At 44.2% G+C, this 23,776-nt stretch overlaps 1 protein-coding gene across 2 annotated transcripts in view; it reads right to left on the reverse strand.

Annotated features, from left to right (window-relative positions):
• MTCL1 (microtubule crosslinking factor 1) overlaps window positions 1-23,776 on the reverse strand; it is a 128,388-nt gene that overhangs the window by 91,775 nt on the left and 12,837 nt on the right. For both annotated transcript variants that reach the window (XM_030926150.1, XM_030926149.1), the window contains exon 3: window positions 23,040-23,198. In XM_030926150.1, the coding sequence (XP_030782010.1) occupies window positions 23,040-23,198 (159 nt within the window). The remainder of the gene's footprint in view (window positions 1-23,039; window positions 23,199-23,776) is intronic.

Genomic DNA, 23,776 nt, shown 5'->3' on the forward strand with positions numbered 1-23,776 from the left:
TCTGTCACTTGCTAGCTATGGGACCCAGGGCAGGTTTGCTAGCTACTCCAAGCCTCAGTTTTCTTATCTTACAAGACATATAAAAATGGAATATAAAAATGCCCACTTCAAAGGGCTGTCCTAAGATTAGATGAAGATTTAGGAGCAGCCAGCATCCAGTTATGCACCATAAATGTTATGCCCTGGGCCTCAGTTTCCCAACCATGCAAATATAAGACAGAATAAATGAACTCCAACCTCACCAGCTCTCAAGTTTTGCTTTCCTACTACAGTAGCCAGAATATTGCTCCTCAAATGTCCACATCCTTGATCCACAGAATATGTGACTGTATCATGCTATACGGCAAAGGGAGTGGAGGCTGCTAATCAGCTGACCTTGAAATAGGGAGATTATCCTAGATTATGCAGGTTGACCCAATGCCATCATAGGGTTTTTAAAAATGAAAGAGGGAGTCAGGAGAGAGCACCAGACAAATGGCAGGCAAAGCTCTCAGCCTGCCATTGCTGGCTTTGAAGATGAAGAAAGAGGGCCTGAGCCAAGAAATGTGGATGGTCTCTGGAAGCTGGAATGAGCAAGAAAATGGGTTCTTCCCTAGAGCCTCCAGAAGGAACACAGTCTTGCAGAAAACTTCCTTTTAGTGCAGTGAGGCCGATTTCAGTCAACTGAACGACAGTACTATGAGACAATAAATTTGTGTTGTTTTAAGCCACTACATTTGTGGTAATTTGTTACAGCATCAATAGTCAACTAATATTTAGCTGTAGTACTAAGACCTTCTATGCTTAGGACTGGACCTCTACTGTGCTGGGAAAGACAGAATCATGCAAGTAAAAGGAAAAGTAAAGAAAAAAAAAAAACATAAAATGTCAATATGTAACATGTGATTACATTTATCAATTCATTTATGTATGTTATATATTCGCATGTGCTTAAGTCATTTAAAAACTGTTTAGCCTTACCAGCCTGCTAGAACAATGTTCTGTACTAAGGAACGGAACCTATCAATGAATCTAAATTAGACTACCTTCTCTAGCTCCTCCACACGGGACTTCTCCATCTACGGCTCCACCAAAAGCAGTTTAAAGTAACTTACTCAATTTTCCCTAAAGTAACTCATACAGATTTTCTAAATAGTTTTAATAAGGTGATACAGTTTTAATTGTGATGAGTAGAAAAGTAATAGTAATAACTTCTATCCCCAACCTCAAAGTGAAAGTCAAAGGCACAGGTCCATGAGTAGTGCACGTGTTTTCAAAGTTCACAGTATTACCATAGTCATATTATTGGTGGTGAGCTTCGTTAAGGGAAAACTGTATAAACCATGGACTTCCGTTTGTTATATGCTTTACATTTTCCATAGAAAAATAAGAAATTCAGAAGTACTAAATAACGCGTGTAGGTATTTGAGATTTGCTTTAAGATGGTCAGCATAAAGGAAAGGAAGGCGATGTGGTTTGGCTGGGTCCCCATCCAAACCTCACCTTGAATTGTAATAATCCCCACGGGTCAAGGGTGGGACCAGGTGGAGATAACAGAATCACGAGGGTGGTTTCCTCCATACTGTTCTTGTGATAGTGAGTGAGTTCTCAGGAGCTGATGGCTTTATAAGAGGCTTCCCCCTTTGCTCGGCTCTCACTTCTCCTTCCTGCCACCATGTGAAGAAGGACTTGCCTCCCCTTCTGCCATGATTGTAAGTTTCCTGAGGCCTCCTCAGCCATGTGGAACTGTGAGTCAATTCAACCTCTCTCCTTTATAAATTACCCAGACTCAGGTACGTCTTCATTAGCAGCATGAGGACGCACTAAGACGGAGGGAGAGAGGGAGAGCAGGAGAGGGAACAGATAAAAGCAGTCTGTGGAAAGGTTGGAGACAGGTATCTCACGCATCCTTATATTATTCTCTGTATATGTTTGAAAGTCTCCATAACAAACAAAAATTCTTAACCAGGTATGTGTCCCACCTGCCTACATACTCCCACCAAACTGGGATTTTTTTTTGTCCTATCTAGAATTGGCTTCTGCCTGTCTGAAGATATTAGGCTTGGCTCCATAGCCCAGTGCTTTGTTTTTTGCCCTGCATCAGAGCTCCTGAGGATACCAGGGCAGGTATGAATAGGATCAAGGAAGCAGGCGTTTTCTTGGAGACACAGGCAACTGTTTTCCAGCAGCTTCCCCTCAGACCCACTCTTCTTTGCGAAAAACAAGCTCTTCTGCCAGCGGATGCGCACCCTGCGGGCTGAGCTACACTAAGCCAAGCAAACACAGGCCCTGGCTCCCAGCTGCCTCAAGCCAGCTTGTTTCAAGAGCCATTTAACTCTCCATTAAGTTGATTTGATGAGTTCCTGGATGGCCACCAAGTCCACTGAGAAAAAAACTCCCTAACAGCAAGCACATCATCATTTACCGTACCCATTAACTGATTTGTGAGTCTGTGCTGCTTGGCACAAAAGTAAATCATTTTTGTTTTCTTATTTTCCTTCCTGTCCTTCCCGGTTTGGGTGTGCATGAGTTGGTGGCTCAGTCGCAGTTTTCCATTTAGCTGTTATGTCCCTTTTATGTTTCCCATCCCATAATCTTTTACTTAGCTGCACAGTTTGCTATTGCCATTCAGGTAATTTTTGCCCTGGAAAAGCAGCCAGTTCCTTCTATTAAGGAATCCAATTGAAACCCATCCTTTAAACATTCTCAAGTGTTAACAATAGAATAAAAGGTACTTGCTATTAAAAGCAATTTATTTGCAGTTAGGAAAGCAGAAGCTGAACAAAGAACACTGATGAATGACTGAAACAAGAGCGTTCTCATTAATTCCACATGGACGGCAGGGAAAAGGACAGCCAGCCAGCCAGACATAATTATTCCTGAGTAATTAATGCCACTGTAATGAACCAGGGTCCTACAGTCCAGACATCTAACTTCATGTAGACAACCTTCAAACTCCTTCCACCCATCCCACTTCAAGGTGTTCCCCATCCCCAAGTACCTGCATGCATGAACCTGTGCAGTAAGAACATTCGATGGGGATTCAAGAAAATCCTGGCCATGTCCCTTAACCATTCTGGGCTTTGGTACTGCCCTATGTAAAAGGGGACAATTTAGGGTTGCTCTGTGGAAAGAATGGAGTCTGTGGTGAGAAGACCTCAGAGGCAAAAGATCTGGTCTGGTGTTCACTTTCCAACTCAACTCAACAAATGTAAGGGCAACTAGGACATCCCAGGTGCTGCCTTAGGCTATGGCTGTGGATTCAACAAGGAAGACCACACAACCCCTGCCCTCAGGAAGCCTAGAGTCCCACAGCTTCATAACAGGAGTAATCTAAAATTGAGTTCTTTCGGCCAGGCACGGTGGCTCACCCCTGTAATCTCAGCACTTTGGGAGGCTGAGGCAGGCAGATCACCAGACGTCAGAAGTTAGAGACCAGTCTGGCCAACACGGTGAAACCCTGTCTCTACTAAAAATACAAAAATTAGCTAAGTGTGGTGGTGGGCACCTGTTAATTCCAGCTACTAGGGAGGTTGAGGCAGGAGAATCACTTGAACCTGGGAGGCAGAGGTTGCAGTGAGCTAGGATTGTGCCATTGTACTCCAGCCTGGGTGACAGAGCGAGACTCTGTCTCAAAAAATTAATTAACTAAAATAAAAAATTGAGTTATTTCATTTCCTTGGGCCTCATGGTATTTGTTCCATGAGGGTGATAAAATAATCCGCCTGCCTCATAGGGCTGTAACACAGCTTGGCCATTGTCTTATTTCTTACGGATTTCCAAATGTTTCAGAGGGTTGGTTCCTGCCGCCCTAAACACACATGAGTAACAGAGCTCTAAAGACTGGGTTCTGATTAATGGGAAAACAACCTGCTTTAAAAACAACTTAAAGATAAGTGAGTAAAAAGAGCAATATACAACTGTTTCTTGACTAACCAATTACTATGATGCGTGCCTCCAAATTCACTCAGCAGGATGGGCTGGAGGAGACATTAACATCTTTTACAAGGACAAAGCAATTGTTTTAATTACAGCCAGAAAAGAAATGTTACTCTCATTTCCTCTTTACAATCTCCTTGGCTGGGCGAGGTGGCTCACGCCTATAATCCTAGCACTTTGGGAGGCCGAGGCAGGCGGATCATGAGGTCAAGAGATGGAGAGCATCCAACATGGTGAAACCCCGTCTCTACTAAAAATACAAAAAAATAAGCCGGGCGTGGTGGCATGCGCCTTTAGTCCCAGTTACTCGGGAGACTGAGGCAGGAGGATTGCTTGAACCTGGGAGGTGGAGGCTGCAGTGAGCCGAGATCAGGCCACTGCACTCTGGCCTGGTGACAGAGCAAGACTCCGTCTCAAAACAAACAAACAAAAATACAAAAACAATCTCCTTAATGCAGATACTTGTGGCAACCCTCCTAGTATCAGCACTTAAACCCACACAGGCCTCCCGTCCAAGCAGAAGGCTGTATGACCAGACAGTGCTGTTTCAGTGTTCTCCCTGAACTTGTCAGTTTCTCAATTACTCTGACCTCTCTGAATATGAAAGATGTTGTTGTTGATCTCCGAAAGATGCAGTCTCATTATTAACATGAGAAAAACAATCCTAGGTAGTGTAGGGTATCTCATAAACACTATAGATATGCACAGGAACTCTTAGGGGGAAGCGCATTCATATTCTAGCAGAAAACCTTTCTGTATTGCTTCTCTTCCACCGCGTATGCACGCCCACCCCAAACGTGCTTGGAGGGTGTGCTTTCTGGTGAAACGGTCCCCTGCCTGCTCCTGACTAGTATCCTCACCCCTGAGCATCCCATATTTCAGGGTGTTAATTTTTAATTTTTTTTTTTTTACACTGTTGCCCAGGCTGGAGTGCAATAGTATCATCAAAGCTCACTGCAGCCTGGAACTCCTGGGCTCAAGAGATCCTTCCGCCTCAGGCTCCCAAGTAGCTGAGACTGTAGGTACATGCCACCACACCTGGCTAATTTTTTTAATTTTAATTTTTGTAGAGGCAAGGTCTTGCTGTGCTGCCCAGGCATGTCTTCAACTTCTGGCCTCAAGCAACCCTCCCACTATGGCCTCCCCAAGTGCCTGGGATTACAGGCATGCTCTGTCATGCCTGGCCAGGATGCTTTTTTTAGATGAACAAGCGACATGCACCAAAATATACTAAGTCCAGACTTCAGAGATGTCATCTATGAGTTAAGTGGACTCTCACTTCAACATAGTATTGGCTGTCCAAGGTTTTAACTTATGGTTTCTTACTCTGTTGAGCCTAGTTTTCAGAAGTCATAGACGCTGCAGAGGGGAAGTTAGCCAAGAAGGACTGTGTGAGCCTCCCTATCCACTCTCAGAGCAGCGCGTCCTTATCAATGCACCAGGTAGGTCTAACCTGACTTTAAAAGGCAGTTATTGCCTATAAAAAGCAAAACTGTGTTGTGCAGAGGAAAAGGAAGAGAAACTCAAAAGAATTGTCTCTATTTTCCATTCTGAAAGCAAAAGAAATGCCACACCTTTGTTCTCTGCTAATCATATGAGGTCAACTGGACCTCCAAGTCTCTCCCAAGGTCGTTTTAAAATTATTGGTGTCCACTGGCCAACATGTCTGTCTCAAAATAGGAAAGAGCACCACCTAAAAACTCATGCTATAAATCCACAGGGCTTCACATTAAAAGTACCTATAAAAATGATTTTGCAAAATAAGACAGAAATCACCTCCTTACTCATGAGTTTCCCACCATACATAAACTGGGAATTATATGTAAACACATGTGTCATATCCATAAATCCAAAGAATATTAGTATATAGAGTAACTTAACTAGAACAACCAACATTGCCTTCTAGCAAATGATTAATGCATACAATTATTTTTAAAAACTGCACCAATAACCTCAGAGCCCAGGTGGGAATGGGCCCCTGAGCTTTGTGGTGAGAGGAGGCCCACCCCACCGCGTAGCTACCCAAGACAAAGGAGAGGCTTTCTGGTTTGGAAATGCGAGACCAGGTAAAACTCTTTTGGAAGGAAATGATATTAGCCATGAAATTATTGACTAAACTGTTGCTTCTTAAATACTATTGAAGGAGAAATAAGAAAAATGAAAAAGGTATGTTGTTGATTCTTTGAGACCAACACACTCCTGTAAGACTCACATGATGGCTGCCTAAACCAAACTCACTTTTTCTCATCATGCCGACATGGCCCCAAAAAGCAACAGACAGGAAAGCCAGCCCACCAGCCAACTGGAGTCATGGGTCAGATGGGCCATGACCTTGGTTTAGCAGCAGATTCTGTCCTGCAGTTGCTTATGGAGCCCTGCACAACCCCAGTCCTTGAGCAGTTCTGAAAGCAATGAGGGGCTACTTTCCCCCCGTGTGTGTCATGGGACTCGAACCCACTGCTCAATCCTTAGCCTGCACCGTTTATACAGCATTCCCTCAGTCACTGTCTCAGCCCTGAGGAAACTGAGGGAGATCCCAGATACCTGGCTGCCCTCGCATCGGTCACCTGCTTGGCATCTTAGATGGGTTCTGCTAATTTCACTTGCTGTCAGTCAGATTCTGAGACGAGTTTCAGGAACACGCACCCTGATGGCCACCCCAGACCCCACGGCCGCGACACGCCCCTCACTGCCCGGCCCAGGGTTGTTAAAGATGTAAGAAGCTGCTGGAACCAGCTGTGAATTTTAAATACAGGTACGAAGTGAGATCACTACAGGAAGCTTCTTAGCGCTTTCTCTAAACCCATGCTTAAAACTCGTTAAACTTCCCTGTCTCTGTTTAAGCTATTTACTAAATGTCAAAACAGAGCCTAGTGCAAGAACTCAAGAAAACTTTATCATGAACATCAGCGACTCTCTTAGTTTGGTTTGTTGCTGAGAAGATGAAAGTGAAGGGTGGTGCCAGCGTCCTGCGTGTGAATGTCCCATCCAGAACTTTACTGCACAAGGGAATACGCAGAGTTACAGGCAATATCCAGTGCAGCTCACAGGAACACTCCAAAAAGGTGTCCTCTGGAGTCAGACAAAGTGGCGAATAGCTCTTTAAATTCCCTCATGCCTCCTGAGGTTTCTACTCAGGTAGGAACATTTGGGGCACAGGACATAATAAAAATACATGGATATAGACGGCCCCCAATGTATGATGGTTCCAGGTATAAATTTTCTTTTTTTTTTCTTTTTTTTTTTTTTGGGACGGAGTCTTGCTCTGCCGCCCAGGCTGGAGTGCAGTGGCCGGCTCTCAGCTCACTGCAAGCTCCGCCTCCCGGGTTCACGCCATTCTCCTGTCTCAGCCTCCCGAGTAGCTGGGACTACAGGCGCCCGCCTCGTCGCCCGGCTAGTTTTTTGTATTTTTTTTTTTAGTAGAGACGGGGTTTCACCGTATTAGCCAGGATGGTCTCGATCTCCTGACCTCGTGATCCGCCCATCTCGGCCTCCCAAAGTGCTGGGATTACAGGCTTGAGCCACCGCGCCCGGCCCAGGTATAAATTTTCAACGTTACTGGTGGAAACCCGACTTCAAATACCTGTACAATCATTCTGTTTTTCACTTTCAGTACAGTATTGCAATAGACTACATGAGACACTCAACACTTTATTATAAAACAGGCTTTGTGTTGTTAGAAGACTTGGCCCAACTGTAGGCTAATGTAAGTATTCTGAGTCTGTTTAAGGCAGGTGAGGCTAAGCTATGACATTCAGTGGGCTAAGTGTATCAAATGTATTTCTGACTTACTATAGTTTCAACTTACAATGAATGGGCTTGTCGGGATGTAACCCCAAGACAAGTCAAGGAGCATCTACACATACCATATTTCACTGATTTTAAGATGCATAGTGTCACATTTTAACATCTCTGAAATCAGGCTGCATGATATGATCTATGGCATGTCATCATGTAACTGGCAGCATGTTCTGCTCTCTAATGGTGTACCTTTCAATCAATGGCAGAGCAGGTGAAATATGATTTGTCCATGGAAGCAGCTATACCCTGGCTGCTTATGTGACACAGGATTAAAAAGTGAGGAGAAGGACTTAATTATTTGTCTTCTTTATTTTGTACACACACAGCCTTAATATATGATAGCAGACAAATTTATACATTTCACATAAATACTGCTGAATTTCCCCATTTCTTTTCAGAAAAGGAAAAGTTATTTTGGTTAAAAATAAATATATAAAGTATTTGCTCTGTCCCCTACAGTCAATGGCTCCTACTGGCGCAAGGTCCTGTCTGCCATTCACAAGTTGTATGACCTGAGGCATGCCACTTACTCTCCCTGAGCTTTGATTTTTCTCAAGGGGAAGTGTGCCCTGACACTGGGTTGCTTTGAGCGTTGGGAAACACTCAGCCCGTGGCTCTGAGCAGGCCTTCATTCAGTTCACACGCTCTTATCTCACACTTTCATTCAACTCCCACCCCTACCTCCATGCCCACCCCTCAACTAAAGGAATTTCCAGAAGTAATGCAGAGTAAGCCTGCCCAGGCTGGCAAACTCCCCTGAACCTCCTCCTTTACAGAAAATGTGTTCTACCACCCCTGGAGCAGCAAGGATCAGACGAAACCCGGCCTTTGAAGGGGATGACTTGAAAAACGCAGCCAGGAAGGACAGGTCAGAGACCACCCACATTCCAGCAAGGGTTCCCGTCCTGTTAGATTCCGTCTGCCATTGACCCACGGAACAGAACCACAGATTCAGTGCCATCTTTCACAACAGCCAGAAAAAGGGGAAGAGGACAGAGGAGAAAAGAAACTGATGGTGGCGGAGGAGTGGAGTGGAACTGATGAGTGGCAGGTTCAAATCCACCATAGACAAAGGCCACCTTCATGCATATGCTAGAATCTGACCTCGGATTTGCTTTAGGAAAACTGTAACAGGAAACCATACAGTTATTGTCCTTTACAACTTCTGTAGTCCTGGAAATATAAAACTCATGATTGGGAACTTACTAACTCATTAGAGTAATTATATATCATAGCTAAATTGTCTGGGGCCTTGGCTTTGATGGAAAGAGGTCAGTTGTCCAAACAAGTGACTCCGAAGCCTCATGTTCACAAAATGCCAGTTTGGGAAACTCCTACTTTTACCCTTCATTAATCTGACCAACTCCCAGCCCCTCTCCTGGTGGAAAATTGTTAGCTTCCGTGAAGGAGATGCTGGAGGCACACTGCTGCTGACCTGAAACCACCGGGGAAGTTCTAAAAACCACAGATGCCTGGGTCACCAACCCAGGGTCAGATGTAAGAGCCAGGGTATAGCTTGGGCAGCAGGATTCTTAAAAGCTCCCCAGGGATGCCACTGTGCAGCCAGGGCCTGGCATCACTGGCCAAAGGGCTTGATCCCGGGCACGCACTCTACAATCTTTCACCACCTCAATAAAAGCAATGGCACAAGAAACCACTTGTCAAAACCTGCCCCTGGCACTGCCACCCTCTAATTTTCCCACAGAGAAGGGCCCAAACATCTATAGAGTCACTTAAAGGGGTGTTTTGCAAGAGGCTGAGAACAAAGGTGAACAGAGGCGTCACCTTCTACCCATTTCATCAATCAGCTAGAAAATGCAGGATACCCTTCAGAAAATACATAACGAGCCAAGCTGGAGACTTCACGGGGATGGCTCTGGAGCAGGGTGTGACCCGAGACAGTAAGAAGGGAGAGACGAGAGTTTTCCTAGGTGCTAGAACAAACCTTGTGCAGCCAACCCACCATCTTGTCAAACAAATCCTTCAAGACAGCTGAAATCCTTCAACACCAAGAACTCAGGGTCAAGCGACGACTCTTCCCTCCAAAGCTTCAAGGGAGTTGGAGGGGGAAAAGAGTTCTTGATTGTCACAAATTGGGGAGGGGGGGTGCTACTAGCACCTAGTGGGCAGAGGCTAGGAACATCGTTAAGCATCCTGCAGTCCACGGGACAGTCCCCACAACCAAGCAGGACCCAGCCTAAAACGGCAGCAGAGAAATCCTGCTCCAAGCGGATTACTCAAGTGATTCCTCTACAAGGCTCACCTGTGATGTTTCCACGAGGTTAGATGACAACTGGGCCTTATTACTTAGATGACCCCGTGAGTAACCTTGTTTACAAATAAGTTCAAAATAAGGTTTATGGCTCTTTCTCAAGGGAAGATAAAAATGACACATCCAAACCCAAACCAAGATTCCTACATGAGAACCCTTGGAAACAAACAAGAAACTCTGAGTGTCACTTCAAAACTGAAAAGTAAAAACGGCCTGGCTAAGCCCCAACTCTGACCCAGCCGCGAGGACGCTCCTGTAGCCTCCTCGGTGCCAGTGCTTGAGGCTCTCAATTATTAACAGGATGCTAACGGCCAAGCACTGTGGCTCACACCTGTAATCCCAGCACTTTGAGAGGCGAGGTGGGTGGATCACTTGAAGTCAGGAGTGCAAGACCAGCCTGGCTAACGTGGTGAAACCCCGTCTCTACTAAAAATACAAAAATTAGCCAGGCGTGGTGGCGGACATCTGTCATCTCAGCTACTGGGGAGGCCGAGGCAGGAGAATCGTTTGAACCTAGGAGGCAAAGGTTGCAGTGAGGCAAGATCACGCCACTTCACTCAGCCTGAGCGACAGAGACACTCTGTCTCAAAAACAAACAAACAGAAAATGAGGCCAACAGAAATAGGCACTTGTTGTGAAAACCTGTATCAGCTTTAAATTTTAATGTTTCCTATAATTTACAAAAACAATACATGGAAGATTTTTCAGCAGTGATTTTGTTTCTCTCATTTATGAAAAGAAAAGCTTTACTCACCCCTATGAATAAACACAGAGGACCAAACCCTCCCCAGCCTCATCTCACCTCGGCCCACTAGGTGGTCTGACAGTCCCGAGGGCTGCCCTGCGCCCTGGCTCCCAGGCACTGCGTCCTCAGCTCTCACCTTCCTCCCTCCTGCCAGGAGAGATGAGCCACGTGTGATGGGAAAACAACTGGCAAAGGTCTACGGCAACTGTTCAGCGCTAAACAGTACACAGATAGATGTCTGCTAAACGAACACGGCTTTGGGCGACCAGAGCACATCCGCACCCAAAGATGAACAGTGTCTACGTTCAAATGTCAACTGCCTGACGAACGCCTTCCCCATTTCCTGCTTCCCTTGTCCCAGGAACACTGCCGAAGGTCACACGAAAGCATATCTAGGACGCAAGGAACAAACATGCACCTAACTGCCCCCACCCCCAACATTCTTTCAGGGGAGAATAACCACCCTGTACAAACCAGCCATGGGGAGCGGCACCCTGCCAGCACCTGGGGTCCATCCTCTCTCTGGGGCTTATCCTCAGGTCAGAATTCAAGTACCACCTGATTACCTGCCCAACAGGGACAGACATTCAGCTGGGCTGTGTAACTGTGTATGGGTAACTTGGCGCCTTTTCAATGCTGAATGATTTTGTATTACTAGGGAGAAAAAAACAACACCACTGCTTATTTGGCTCACAGTCATACCATTTCAGTGTACGACGGCTCACCTGAGTCTGAGCAACACCAAGAAAGAGCACTCAGGCCGCAGAGAATACTACGGAGTATTTTCTAAGCATTTCTATTTCTGACTCTTTATTTTGCGCTTGAAGATAAAAGTTATCTAAACTAGCCAAACACAGTAGCTCACACCTGTAATCCCAAAACTTTGGGAAGCTGAGGTGGGAGGATTGCTTGAGCTCAGGGGTTTGAGACTAGCCTGGGCAACATGGTGAGACCCAGTCTCTACTTAAAAAAAAAAAAAAAAAAAATTAAAAAAAGTAGCCGGGTGTGGTGGCACACGCCTGTAGTCTCAGCTACTCAGGAGGGTGAGGTAGGAAGACTGTTTGAACCCAAGAGGTCGAGGCTGCAGTGAGCCATGATCCCTGGGCAACAGAGCGAGACCCTGTCTCAGAAAAATGAAGATTAAAAGAATAAAGTTATCTAAATTATATTACATCAATAACATGACTTATAGCATATAAATTCAACAGACCCCCAAGAGATTCAAATATAAATTTTGAGGCGGGACACAGTGGCTCACGCCTGTAATCCCAGCACTTTGGGAGGCTGAGGCAGGCAGATCACTTGAGGTCAGGAGTTCAAGACCAGCCTGGGCAACATAATGAACACCTGCCTCTACTGAAAATACAAAAATTAGCCAGGTGTGGTGGTGCGCACCTGTAATCCCAGCTACTCAGGAGACTGAGGCAGGAGAATCACTTGAACCTGGGAGGCAGAGGTTGCAGTGAGTTGAGATCACACCACTGCACTCCAGCCTGGGTGACAGGGTGGGACTCTATCTCAAAAAAAAAAATGTGTTTTTGAGAAGAGCAGTAGTTTCTATTTTTCCCATAGAACAGACAATGTTACAAATTTGATGCAGTTGACTGCCTAGTGAAAGTCTAAATTATTCAGAAATATGTGCTGTCTATATTTTAATTATCATTATTATTATTATTTTTCTTGAGATGAAGTCTCGCTCTTGCCCCCCAGGCTGGAGTGCTATGATGCAATCTTGGCTCACTGCAAACTCCGCCTCCCAGGTTCAAGCGATTCTCCTGCCTCAGCCTCCTGAGTAGCTGGGATTACAGACACCTGCTACCATGCCCGGCTAATTTTTGTATTTTCAGTAGAGACGGGGTTTCACCATGTTGGCCAGGCTGGTCTCGAACTCCTGACTTCAGGTGAGCTGCCTGCCTCGGCCTCCTAAAGTGTTGGGATTACAGGCGTGAGCCATCGCACCTAGCCTATTTTAATTATCATTATTATTTATTTTTATTTTTTTTTAGACAGAGTATCACTCTGTCGCCCAGGCTGGAGTGCAGTGGCACTATCTCGGCTCACTGCATGTTCCGCCTCCCGATTCTCCTGCCTCAGCCTCCCGAGTAGCTGGGACTACAGACACCCGCCACCACACCCGGCTAATTTTTTGTATTTTTAGTAGAGACAGGGTTTCACCGTGTTAGCCAGGATGGTTTTGATCTCCTGACCTCGTGATCCACCCATCTCGGCCTCCTCAAAGTGCTGGGATTACAGGCGTGAGCCACCGCGCCTGGCCAATTATTTTTAAGAAAAGCGACTGAAGCACAGTGCCTGTTTCACTACAAGTCAGAGGTTCCATTCTAACATGAAGGTAAAATGTTGAAACGCCCTGCACATTATCAGAGATTCGCATTTTCCAAGAAAGGCTATCTTAGAGAAGGACAGAAATAGATGGATCTTCAATCTCTTGGGAAGTCTGCAAAGTAACAGGTTGCTCACACAGCATAGCTATGTCCGATGCAGCCATCCCCAGGGTGCCATAATCTGCCCTAAAAGGCCCCCCGGAGCCTGCAGTGCTGTGGGTGAGACTGCACAGGAAATAAAAAGAAAGCAGCTGTATAGTGCACAGGGGACAAGCCGGTGTTGTCCAAGCCCAGCGAGGAGCCTGACTGACGTTCAGGAAGTTGATGAACAGAAGCGGCTTTGCTTATTACTAACCAAACAGGGCGATTTCATGACTCACAGTCATTGTCAAAAAACTTGACCTACAGTGGAATTACTGGCTTTTATTAACTATCCTGAGGTAATGATATAAAGAACCAGAAATTCCTCAGCAAGAGATTTTTAAATGATGTTCTGGCTCTTTCTCGAGGGAAAATAAAGATGATAAAACCTTCACCCATGGAACAAATATTTATCCCGTGTTTCATAAAGATGAGGCTGTGTAGAGACACACAGACATACCGAAAGCAAAGAGGTGAGTGGGCCAAAATGCCCACTGAAGGACCAAATGAGACTGGCATGGACTCCGTACCAAGAAAGCACTTTCAGGACATACACAGCTAAGTGATCAAGGCTGGGTGGCTCTGGCAGAGATCAATCGAACACAGCAGAGAACCCAGAAATAGACCCAAACACATGTGCCCAACTGATTTTTGACAACCATGCAAAAGTAATTCAATGGAGGAAAGGTGGTCTTTTCAACAGAGGGTGCCAGAGTAACCGGATATTCACAGGCGGAAAAACTGAAACTTGACCTAAGTTTCATACCATATACAAAAATTAATTCAAAATGGATCACAGACATACATGTGCAATGTAAAACAATAAAACTTTCCAAAAAATACAGAGAAGAAAATATTCAGGACGTAGGGTTAGGCACAGAGCTCTGAAAATTGATACCATAAAAGGAATCATTCGTAAATTGGGCTTCATAAACTAAAAACTTTTGCCCTGAGAAAAGCCTGTAAGAGGATGAGAGGACGAGCTACAGAGTAAGAGAAAATATTTGCAAACCATATATCCAACAGAGGACTTGTATCTAAGATACACCAAGCTCAGTGGCTCACACCTAAAATCCCAACACTTTGGGAGGCCAAAGCGAGAGGATCACTTGAGCCCAGGAGTCTGAGACAGCCTGAGCAACACTGCGAGACCCCAGCTCTACAAAAGATTTTCTACAGTCAGCTGGGTGCGGTGGCGTTAACTGTAGCCCTAGTTACTCAGAAGGCTGAGGCAGAGGATCCCTTGAGCCCAGGAGTTCAAGGTGGCAGTACACCACGATTATACCACTGTACTCCAATCTGGGTGACAGAGGGAGACCCTGTCTCTAAAAAATGTTTAATTAATTAACTAATTTAATGTACAAAGAACTCTCAAAACTCAACAATGAGAAAAAATACGTAACAGGCAGGCCTTACGCCTGTAATCCCAGCACTTTGGGAGGCTAAGGCAGGAGGATCCCTTGAGGCCAGGAGTTTGAGACCAGACTGAGCAAAATGGCAAAACCCTGTCTCTCCAAAAAATATGGAAATTAGCTGGGCATGGCGGCACTAGCCTGTAGTCCCAGCTACTCGGGGCCGGGGGGGGGGGGGGGGGGGGGGGGAGGGGTGAAAGGCGCTTAGGCGAGAGGACTGCTTGAGCCCGAGGAGGTCCACGCTGCAGTGAGCTGTGATCACACCACTGGACTCCAGCCTGGTCAACAGCAAGACCTTGTCTCAAAAAACAGTACAATAAGCAAGCAATCCAGGTGGGTGCGTGGCTCACACCTATAATCCCAGCACTTTGGGAGGCTGAGGCGGGTGGATCACCTAAGGTCAGGAGTTTGACACCAACCTGTTCAACATGGTGAAACCCTTGTCTCTGCTAAAATAAAAAAGAAAAAATTAGCTGGGCATGGTGGCACGCCCAACTACTTGGGAGGCTGAGGCGGGAGAATCGCTTGAACCCAGGAGGTGGAGGTTGCAGTGAGCCAAGATCGTGCCACTGCACTCCAGCCTGGGTGACAGAGTGAGACCCTGTCTCAGAAAGAAAAAAAAAAAAAAAAGAAAAAAGAATGGGCAACATAAGAAAGCCCCACATGAGACTAGCAGAAGTTTTAGAAAGAATACAGGTGATGAAAGGAAATACGATTTGAGAAAATTTCACTATCGAACACTATTTGGAGTGAAAACTCTCCAGATTTCATGACAGATTTAATCAGACTGACGGTGAATGTTCAGCAAATAAGAATAAATCTAGATAAAGAGGACAGAAACTATAGAATACCAAACACAAAAAGAAAAGTGTAAGAGTCATCAGGAAGTAAAGACAGATTAGCTACAAAAATAAAAATTATGCTGATAGCAGATCTCTCTATAGCAAAATGAGCCAAAAGATAATAAAATATTATCTTCAAAGTGTTGGAATTCCATGCCCAACTAAATAGATTTCAAGACATTATGAAATGAAAGCATTTCAGGCAATACTGCTTACTGAAAAGAACCCCTGAAGGATGTATTAAAAGATCAGCAAGAAGGAAACTGAACTCAGAGGAGTAACACTCAAGAAGCAATGATAAGTAAACAAACTGGCAATTAAATTAACCGTAAATTAATCTAAACAAGCATTAGCTATTAAATAAAGTTTTAAAAGGTCAGTTTAAAAAGATGAAGCTAAAATGATATAAAACATATGAAAGACAAGATTTGATTAAAGTTGAAGCTTTCTAAGATGGTTGTATTCTTCAGGAGGAGAATACAGCTAATGATTAGTTTTAAACTTCAATTCAAACATGCATATTAAATATGTGAGTAATCATTAAAATAACAAAAATAGAACGTATAACTTCCCAACTAAGACACAGAATTAAAAACTCAGAAGTCAAAGAAAGAAAGGGGAGAGGGAGGGAGGGAGGAGAGGGAAGGAGGGAGAGAAGGAAGGAAGGAGAGAGAGAAAGAAAGAACAAGCAGGGAAAATAAATAAAATGCGATGATAGAAATAAACGCAAACCATCAGTAGCCACAATGCATACACATGGATTAAATTTATCAGTTTAAAAAAGATTCTCAGATCCCATTTTTTAAAAATGTAGCTACATTCTGTTCACAAGAAATACGCAGAAAACATAATGACATAGAAAAATAGAAACTAAAGAAACCATAGAAAAGCTATCCCAGGCTACGCAAAGGACATGAACAGACATTTCTCAATTGAACACATATAAGTGGCCAAGAAACATGAAGAAATGCTCCACATCACTAATCATCAGAGAAATGCAAATTAAAACCACAATGAGATATCATCAAACACCAGTCAGAATGGCTGTTACTAAAACATCAAAAAACAGCAGATGCTGCCATGGATATGGAGGAAAAGGAACTCTTATACACTGTTAGTGGGAATGCAGATTAGTACAACTCTATGGAAAACAGTACGGGGAATAATAGTAAAAATAGAACTACCATTCAATCCGGCAATCTCACTAATGTGCATCTACCCAAAATAAATCATTATATAAAAAAGACACCTACGCTCATGTTTATTAAAGCAATATTCACAATAGCAAAATCATGGAATCAACTTAAGTATCCATCAATAGACAACTAGATGAAGAAAGTGTGGTATATCTACACCATGGAATACTACGCAGCCATCAAAAAGAATGAAACCCTGTCTTCCGCAGCAACACGAATGGAGCTGGAGGCCATTATCCTAAGTCAAATAATTCGGACACAGAAAGTCAAATACTGCATGTTCTCACAAGTGAGAGCTAAACAATGGGTAAACACAGACACAAAGACGTAAATAACAGACACTGGGGAGTTCTTACGCGGGGAGAATGGGGGGGATGGTGGTGAGGGTTTAAACAAATTATCTACCGAGTACAACGTTCACCGTTTGGGTGGTGGGTGCACTAGAAGCCCAAACCAAGATACTCATGTAGCAAACCTGTACACATGCCTCCGAATCTAAAATTGAAAAGAATTTTTAAAAGAATTACCAAAACCCTGGGGTTCAGATCACCACCATCTCTCTCAAGGATTTACTGGAGAAGCCTCCTAACTTGCCTCCTCCTCTCTCCCCCTTTTTATGGACTGAATATTTATGCCCTCCCCCAAATTCATATGTGGAAGCCCTGACCCTCAGCGTGATGTTCTATGGAGGTGGGGTCCTGGCCCCATGATGGGGTTAATATCTTTATGAAAAGAGGAAGAAACACCAGAACATGTGCTTGTTGCTCGCTCTCTCTCTCTCTCTCTCTCTCTTCTCTTATTCTCAGTCTCATGCTCTCTGCCGTATGAAAACACAGCAAGAAGGCAGCTATCTGTAAGCAAGGAAAAGGGCTCTCACCAGGAACCACACTAACTAGCATTTTGATTTTCAACTTCCCAGCCTCTAGAACTGGCAGAAATAAATGTCTGTTGTTTAAGAAAAAAAAAAAAAAAAACACACAAAAAACTGAAAGAAAAGCTATCCCAAGCCAACTAATTTGGTATAGATGATGAAAGCAGATAAAAAAGACTTTACAGCAAAAAGCAATACATTAGAATAAAGAGGTCATTACCAACAGATAAAGGGAATAACTCATCACGAGGAAGAGTCCTAAATCTGTTTTCACTTAAAAATTTGGCATCAAAATACATAAGGCAAAGTTTGACAAATTACAAGAATAAAATTAAAATGCATAATTATAATGGGACAAAAAGCTATAAAGGATATAGAAAATTTGAATACAGTGAACAAATGAGTTAACACATTTTCCCAAATTGCAACAATACACTAATGAACTATAAATCAATCTTATAACCACCATTAAAAAATTTTTTTATGAATGGAAAATATCAGAGTGCACCCCAAATGACAAAGTTAAGCATTACTTTGTTAAACTTTTGTTTATAGTTGTATATTGAGTGATGATGCCCTTTTTGCTGTGGGTTACAATTAAAGTTTGAAGTCTTCAATCTAATAGATTTAAATCAAAGTCTGCACCCCAAAACACATTCCTCTCAAGCACACAGGAATCATTACAAAGTCTGAGTATTTATTATGCACAAAAGAAGTCTCAATCGAACCCAGGGAATCCATGTCATTTTCTGAGCTTGAGAAAAGGCGGCCACAAGAAGCTGTCTCTTGGTTGGTTCCCTGGGACTCTTTCAATAACCTGAGCTCACCGGAATGATCTAGAACATGTCTCTCATCCCTGTAAGTGCTGGCTAACCTGGCTAGTCGTTATTTGTGTCTAGCTTGTAATAGAACTCTAAAAATTGGGGGTAGAATGAAATATTGTTCAGTGAAAGAATTAGAGCAATCTTTAAGAAGTGGAAACTAAGCCAAGGTTAACCATTTTCTACTTTTTGAGAGACTCCGCTATAGGTAGAGTTGAATACTAGAAGAAATGTATCAGAAAAAAAAAAAAAAAAGATGAAAATTGTTTGAGCTTTGGTACAAGCTGAGGGCATGTGGGTGCCTGGGGTCACAGACTCCAAGAGTGAACAGGCACGGGATGTCAGCGAGCAAGCTGGCTAGTGGGAAGGGACAATTCTAGCCAGATCAGCCCTTTTTTATCAATAGAGAAAGTAACTTTTCAAAGACACACCTCTAGCAGTTCAAAAAGAATCAGAGCGCACAGTCCCCATCATCCTTCTAAACCGCTCTTCCATTTCAGGCCAATGTCTACAGCCCTGGAGTGGGAAACCCAACAGGGAGCCGGGGATGGGTCGGGGGTAATAGGCTGCTGTGTCATGCGAAAGAGTTAGACAAGCCAAGGCAGGTCTGTCTGTCTAAGCAGAGTGAGATGGTCAGAATTTTGGCATGCAGAGAGAACAGGAAAGGACTAGAAATCGTGTATACATTCAACGTGCATGGTCAGCCCACACTGTCAGCTCTCAAATACTCGTCTGAGGTAGGGAACTGGTAAAAGTATCGATAGACTGGAGAAAGAAAAATCTTTTTTTTTTTTTTTGAGATGGAGTTTCGCTCTTGTTGCCCAAGTTGGAGTGCAATGGCATGATCTCGGCTCACTGCAACCTCAGCCTCCTGGGTTCAAGCGATTCTCCTGCCTCAGCCTCCGGAGTAGCTGGGATTACAGGTGCGCACCACCACACCTGGCTAATTTTTTGTATTTTTAGTAGAAACAGGACTTCATCATGTTAGCCAGGCTGGTCTCGAACTCCTGACCTCAGGTGATCCACCCACCTCAGCCTCCCAAAGTGCTGAGGTTAAAATTCATGTAACAGAAAACAAGCCATTTTCAAGGGCACAACTCAGAGGCATTTAGTACATTCACGTTTTGTGTAGCCACCACATCTATATCGTTCTAAAACATGTCCATCACCCCAAAAGGAAACCGCCTGCCCATCACACAGTTGGTTCCACTTCTCCCCTCTCCCCATCCCCTGGAAACCACGAATCTGTTTTCCATCTATATGAATTCATCTACTCTGGATATTTCTTATCAATGGAATCAAACAGTATGTCTGGCTTCTGTTACTTAGCAGATTTTCAAGGTTCATCCATGTTCTATCAGCTATCAGTGAGAAAGAAATGTCCAAAGCCTGCAAAAGCCGAACCTACAGCACCGAGCAAGCAGCTGAAGAAAGGAGAAGAGGGTTAAGGGTAACACCATTGTCAGCCTTGGGGACTGAAAGGACTCAGGGACCATTACACAAACAGGAGACAGAGAAGGTACAGGGTGGGGCAAGGGGCGATGAGTTTCTTCTGGACAGAGTCTAAAGTGCTAGGAAAAACTCATATTGGAGATGTCCACTAGGCAGCTGAAAACAGTCTCGAGCTTCAGAGACTCCAGAGGAGAAAAGGCACGGAGACGCTGTCTCATGGACCCGAGGCCGAGGGGATACACACACACCTGCAACAACTGCTGCTGCGCAGACACACACAACCCATGAACTATCCTTGCCGTTTTCAGGAGGTCACACATCCATTTACAAAACTCCAGGGGTGAACAACAAAAAGTGAGGCTCAGGATAGAAAAAATATTGTCCTCATCCCAGAGCAAAGCTTAGCCTGTTTGTACTGGCTTTTGCAAAAAGAACCCATTCACGAAGACAGCAGTTGGCATTTTCCAATAAATATTTCCTCCACCACCTTTGAACCTTGTATCACGAGATGCCACCGTTCTCTGCTTCCAGTTTAATCTACCAGCATCTAACCCTCCTGGGACTCCTGTCAGTTTTATGATTCATTTCGAAGTTTGGTGTAACTATGCGGTCCCCCCACCCTGACTGCAACTCTGGAAGTAAAATACTTATTTCATCCTAATTGAACAATTCCTCTCAGTAATTCTAACCTACAAAGGGAGGGCTGATCCCTCTCCATTCTCTCCTCACATCCACCCTCAGCCAGCATCAGGCTCTCTGAAGATCCTTGTCTCACCCTGGCCTTGCTTTTGAATGTCAAGAGCAACAGTAATCGTTTCTTCCTCCAAAGAGATGCCAAGTCCTACACAAATCCATTTAAATGTATGCAAAAGAATCTTCACCTACTTAAAATACAGATTCATATGTTTATGTATTTATACACAAATGTACACACATATAAAATTTTTAAAAATATACTTCTTTGATTGACTCTTGAACAACATACATTTGAACTGTGAAGGTCCACTTACACTCAAATCTTCTACCTATGCCACCCGAGACAGCAAGACCAAACCCTCCTCTTCCTCCTCTATCTACTCAACGTGAAGACTATGAGCATGAAGACTTTTATGGTGGTCCATTTCCACTTAATGAATAATAAATATATTTTCTCTTCCTTCTCATTTTAACAACATTTTCTTTTCTCTAGCTTTATTATAAGAATCCAGTACATAATACATACAACATACACAATATGTGTTGATTGGCTATTTTATATCAGTAAGGCTTCCAGTCTACAGTAGGCTATCATTAGTTAAGTTTTGGGGAAGTCAAAAGCTATATACATTATTTTCTCTTTTTTCTTTAAGAAACAGGGTCTTGCTGTGCTGCCCAAGCCGGCCTCAAAGTCCTGGGCACAAGCAATCCTACCGCCTCTGCCTCCCTAGTCTCTAGGACTACAAGACATGCACAGATTTTCAACTGCACAGGAGATGACCCCCATGCCCCCAATCCCCATGTTGTTCCAGAGTCAACTGTAAACTATTTTCTCTACCCTCTAACTGTTAAGGTCAGGCTCAGACTGAGAAAGGAAATTATTCCAGCAAACTTAGAACAAAGGAACGGGAGGGAAGTAAAGTACCAGCAACTGGTACATTAATTGAGGCAGAGATCCTCAGTTAGAGGACAAATTCCTGGAGTCCTGGGGGCAGATACAAGTGTAAGTTAAGGGGTGAGGGTTACCTGTGATGAAAGCAAGCTCCCAGAAGCTAACCTCTTCCTCTGGGAGGCCACCTCATCTCCCAGGCACGCTCTGATCACACAGCTCTATGCTCTGCTCCCCTCATCCATTCCTCCACTCAGCATGTTCCAGGCACTGTTCCAGGCAAGAGGGCCCCACAGTGAGCCAGACAGACAAAGCCCCTGTCCCTGCCCTACAGAGCTTGTGATCCGAAGGGGCACCAGTAAAGGAGGGAGGGATGAAAGAGAAAGAAAACACAGCATTGTCAGATAAGCGGTGACAATAGACAAATAATGTCCCAGAATACATCTGTCAGATGGGAAGGTGAACAGGGCTGGCCAGGGTGGAGATGGGGACAAATTTCACGAGTGTGGAGGGGAGGGGCTGAGTGAATCTCAGGACCCGAAAGAGATAAGGGAATGAGACACAGGTGAGTGCCTGGAGAAAGAACCTTCCGGTGAGGGCATGCGTGCGCGAAGAGCAGGGAGGCCTAGGCAGCTGTGAGCGGAGGGGTGGGGGCAGAAGCAGAGAGGGGCACGCCTGCTACTTTGCTGTGATTTGTTTATTGTCTATGCACCTGATTGAAATGGAGGCGCCTGGAGAGCAGGGCCTGCACCACACCTGCACAGCTCCACCCAGAGCCTTGCGGGCCAGAACCAGGTGCAGCGGATGGGAGGGAGCATGGATACGGAAGAACCGTGTCAATCAGGAAACTTTTCCAAAGGAAAAATGGGCCGCTAAGCAAGGCTGTTGGCAGGTGCAGGTAACATGCCAGAATTCACTGTAAGCTTAAAGCCTTCGTCAAAGGCTTTTAATTTCAACACATGCAGGACATTTTCCAAGAAAACGCTCTGCTTTAATCTTATAATGGAAGTCAATAACAAAACAGGATTCGCATTGCTGTATGCACATGAAAAAAAAATACTCATTTTCCAGACTACTTTGCTAGAAAAATCACTCCCTAAAATTTAAAAATGTCTATATTTAACTCATTTTAGCTACATAGGTGGCATACATACACTGTCTGTTTACACAGCTTTCATAGACAACCATAACAGACTATCCAGGTCACTGGAGAAGACTCTGGGGAAAAAAGCTACTTCTTAATTCTGTATTCTAGCAATAATAGCCTCCACTTGGACACATCAAAGGAATTAATGGTCAGCTCATCCGAGTGGTAATTACAAAAAATAGCTTTAGACCAGGGCCCAGTAAGCGTTTTCTGTAAATGGCCAGATAGAAAATATTTTAGGCTTCGCAAGCATCACACAGTATTGAATCCATAGTCTTCTTTGCTTTTGGGGGCTTTCCTCCCTGCGAGTTTTGCTTGTTTGCTTGTTTGTTTACCATGCTAGGAAAAAAACGTAAAAACAATCTAACTTCTGAGCCAAACAGGCCATGGTTTGCCAACCCCGGCTTTCGACCACAATGAGAAGGGGGCACTTGGAGTTCCAAGCTCCTCCTTATTAAATCCAAAGGGGCAGGATCCCCACGGTTCTGGATTACCTCTTTCAGTCTCTCCAGCTCATTCTGGAGGGCCTGTTTGGATATTTCCACTTCAATCATCTGCTGTCGGAGAGTTTCGTTTTCATCCTCAGCTTTAGCGCGCTTTTCCTCCACCGTCTTAAGTTCGTGGTGCAATCTGACAGATACATCTTTGGCTACCTGCATTGACCCACAGAGATCATTATCAGGATATGAGGCTTTGTGTGTGCTAAGGGTACTATCAGAAAATGTCAGAGGCAAAATCATTAATATGATATTGCACCACATAGCAAAGACCCTGGCAGTACATAACCGACCTATTTTTAAAAGGAGGAGGAGATTCGTTTAAAAATGACATCAACATCTGGACTAAAAGGCCACTCTGGCTGGTCTGATAGTGGTGCATTATCAGAACGTGCTAACATTACTGTCACTAAAGTTGGTATACAACCCCCCCCAACTGCTAAAGTTAAATGGCTTTAAAATAAATTGTTTTTAAAGCTCACTTTGGATAACCTTCCTCCCCCACAGATAATCACCAAGCATGCCAATTCTGCCCAGGCTCACGGGCTTCAAGCGAGAAATTTAAATAATAGTAAACAAACATTTCTATTCACTAAAGTAATACCGAACCCACCTGCTAACAAAACAAGTAAGTTGCCCGTAATCCCAGCACTTTGGGATGCAAAGAAAGGAGGATCACTTGAGGTCAGGAGTTTGAGCCCAGCCTGGGAACCACAGTGAGACCCTGTCTCTAA

This window comes from Rhinopithecus roxellana, chromosome 21, assembly GCF_007565055.1.
Source record: "Rhinopithecus roxellana isolate Shanxi Qingling chromosome 21, ASM756505v1, whole genome shotgun sequence".
Taxonomy (NCBI): domain Eukaryota; kingdom Metazoa; phylum Chordata; class Mammalia; order Primates; family Cercopithecidae; genus Rhinopithecus; species Rhinopithecus roxellana.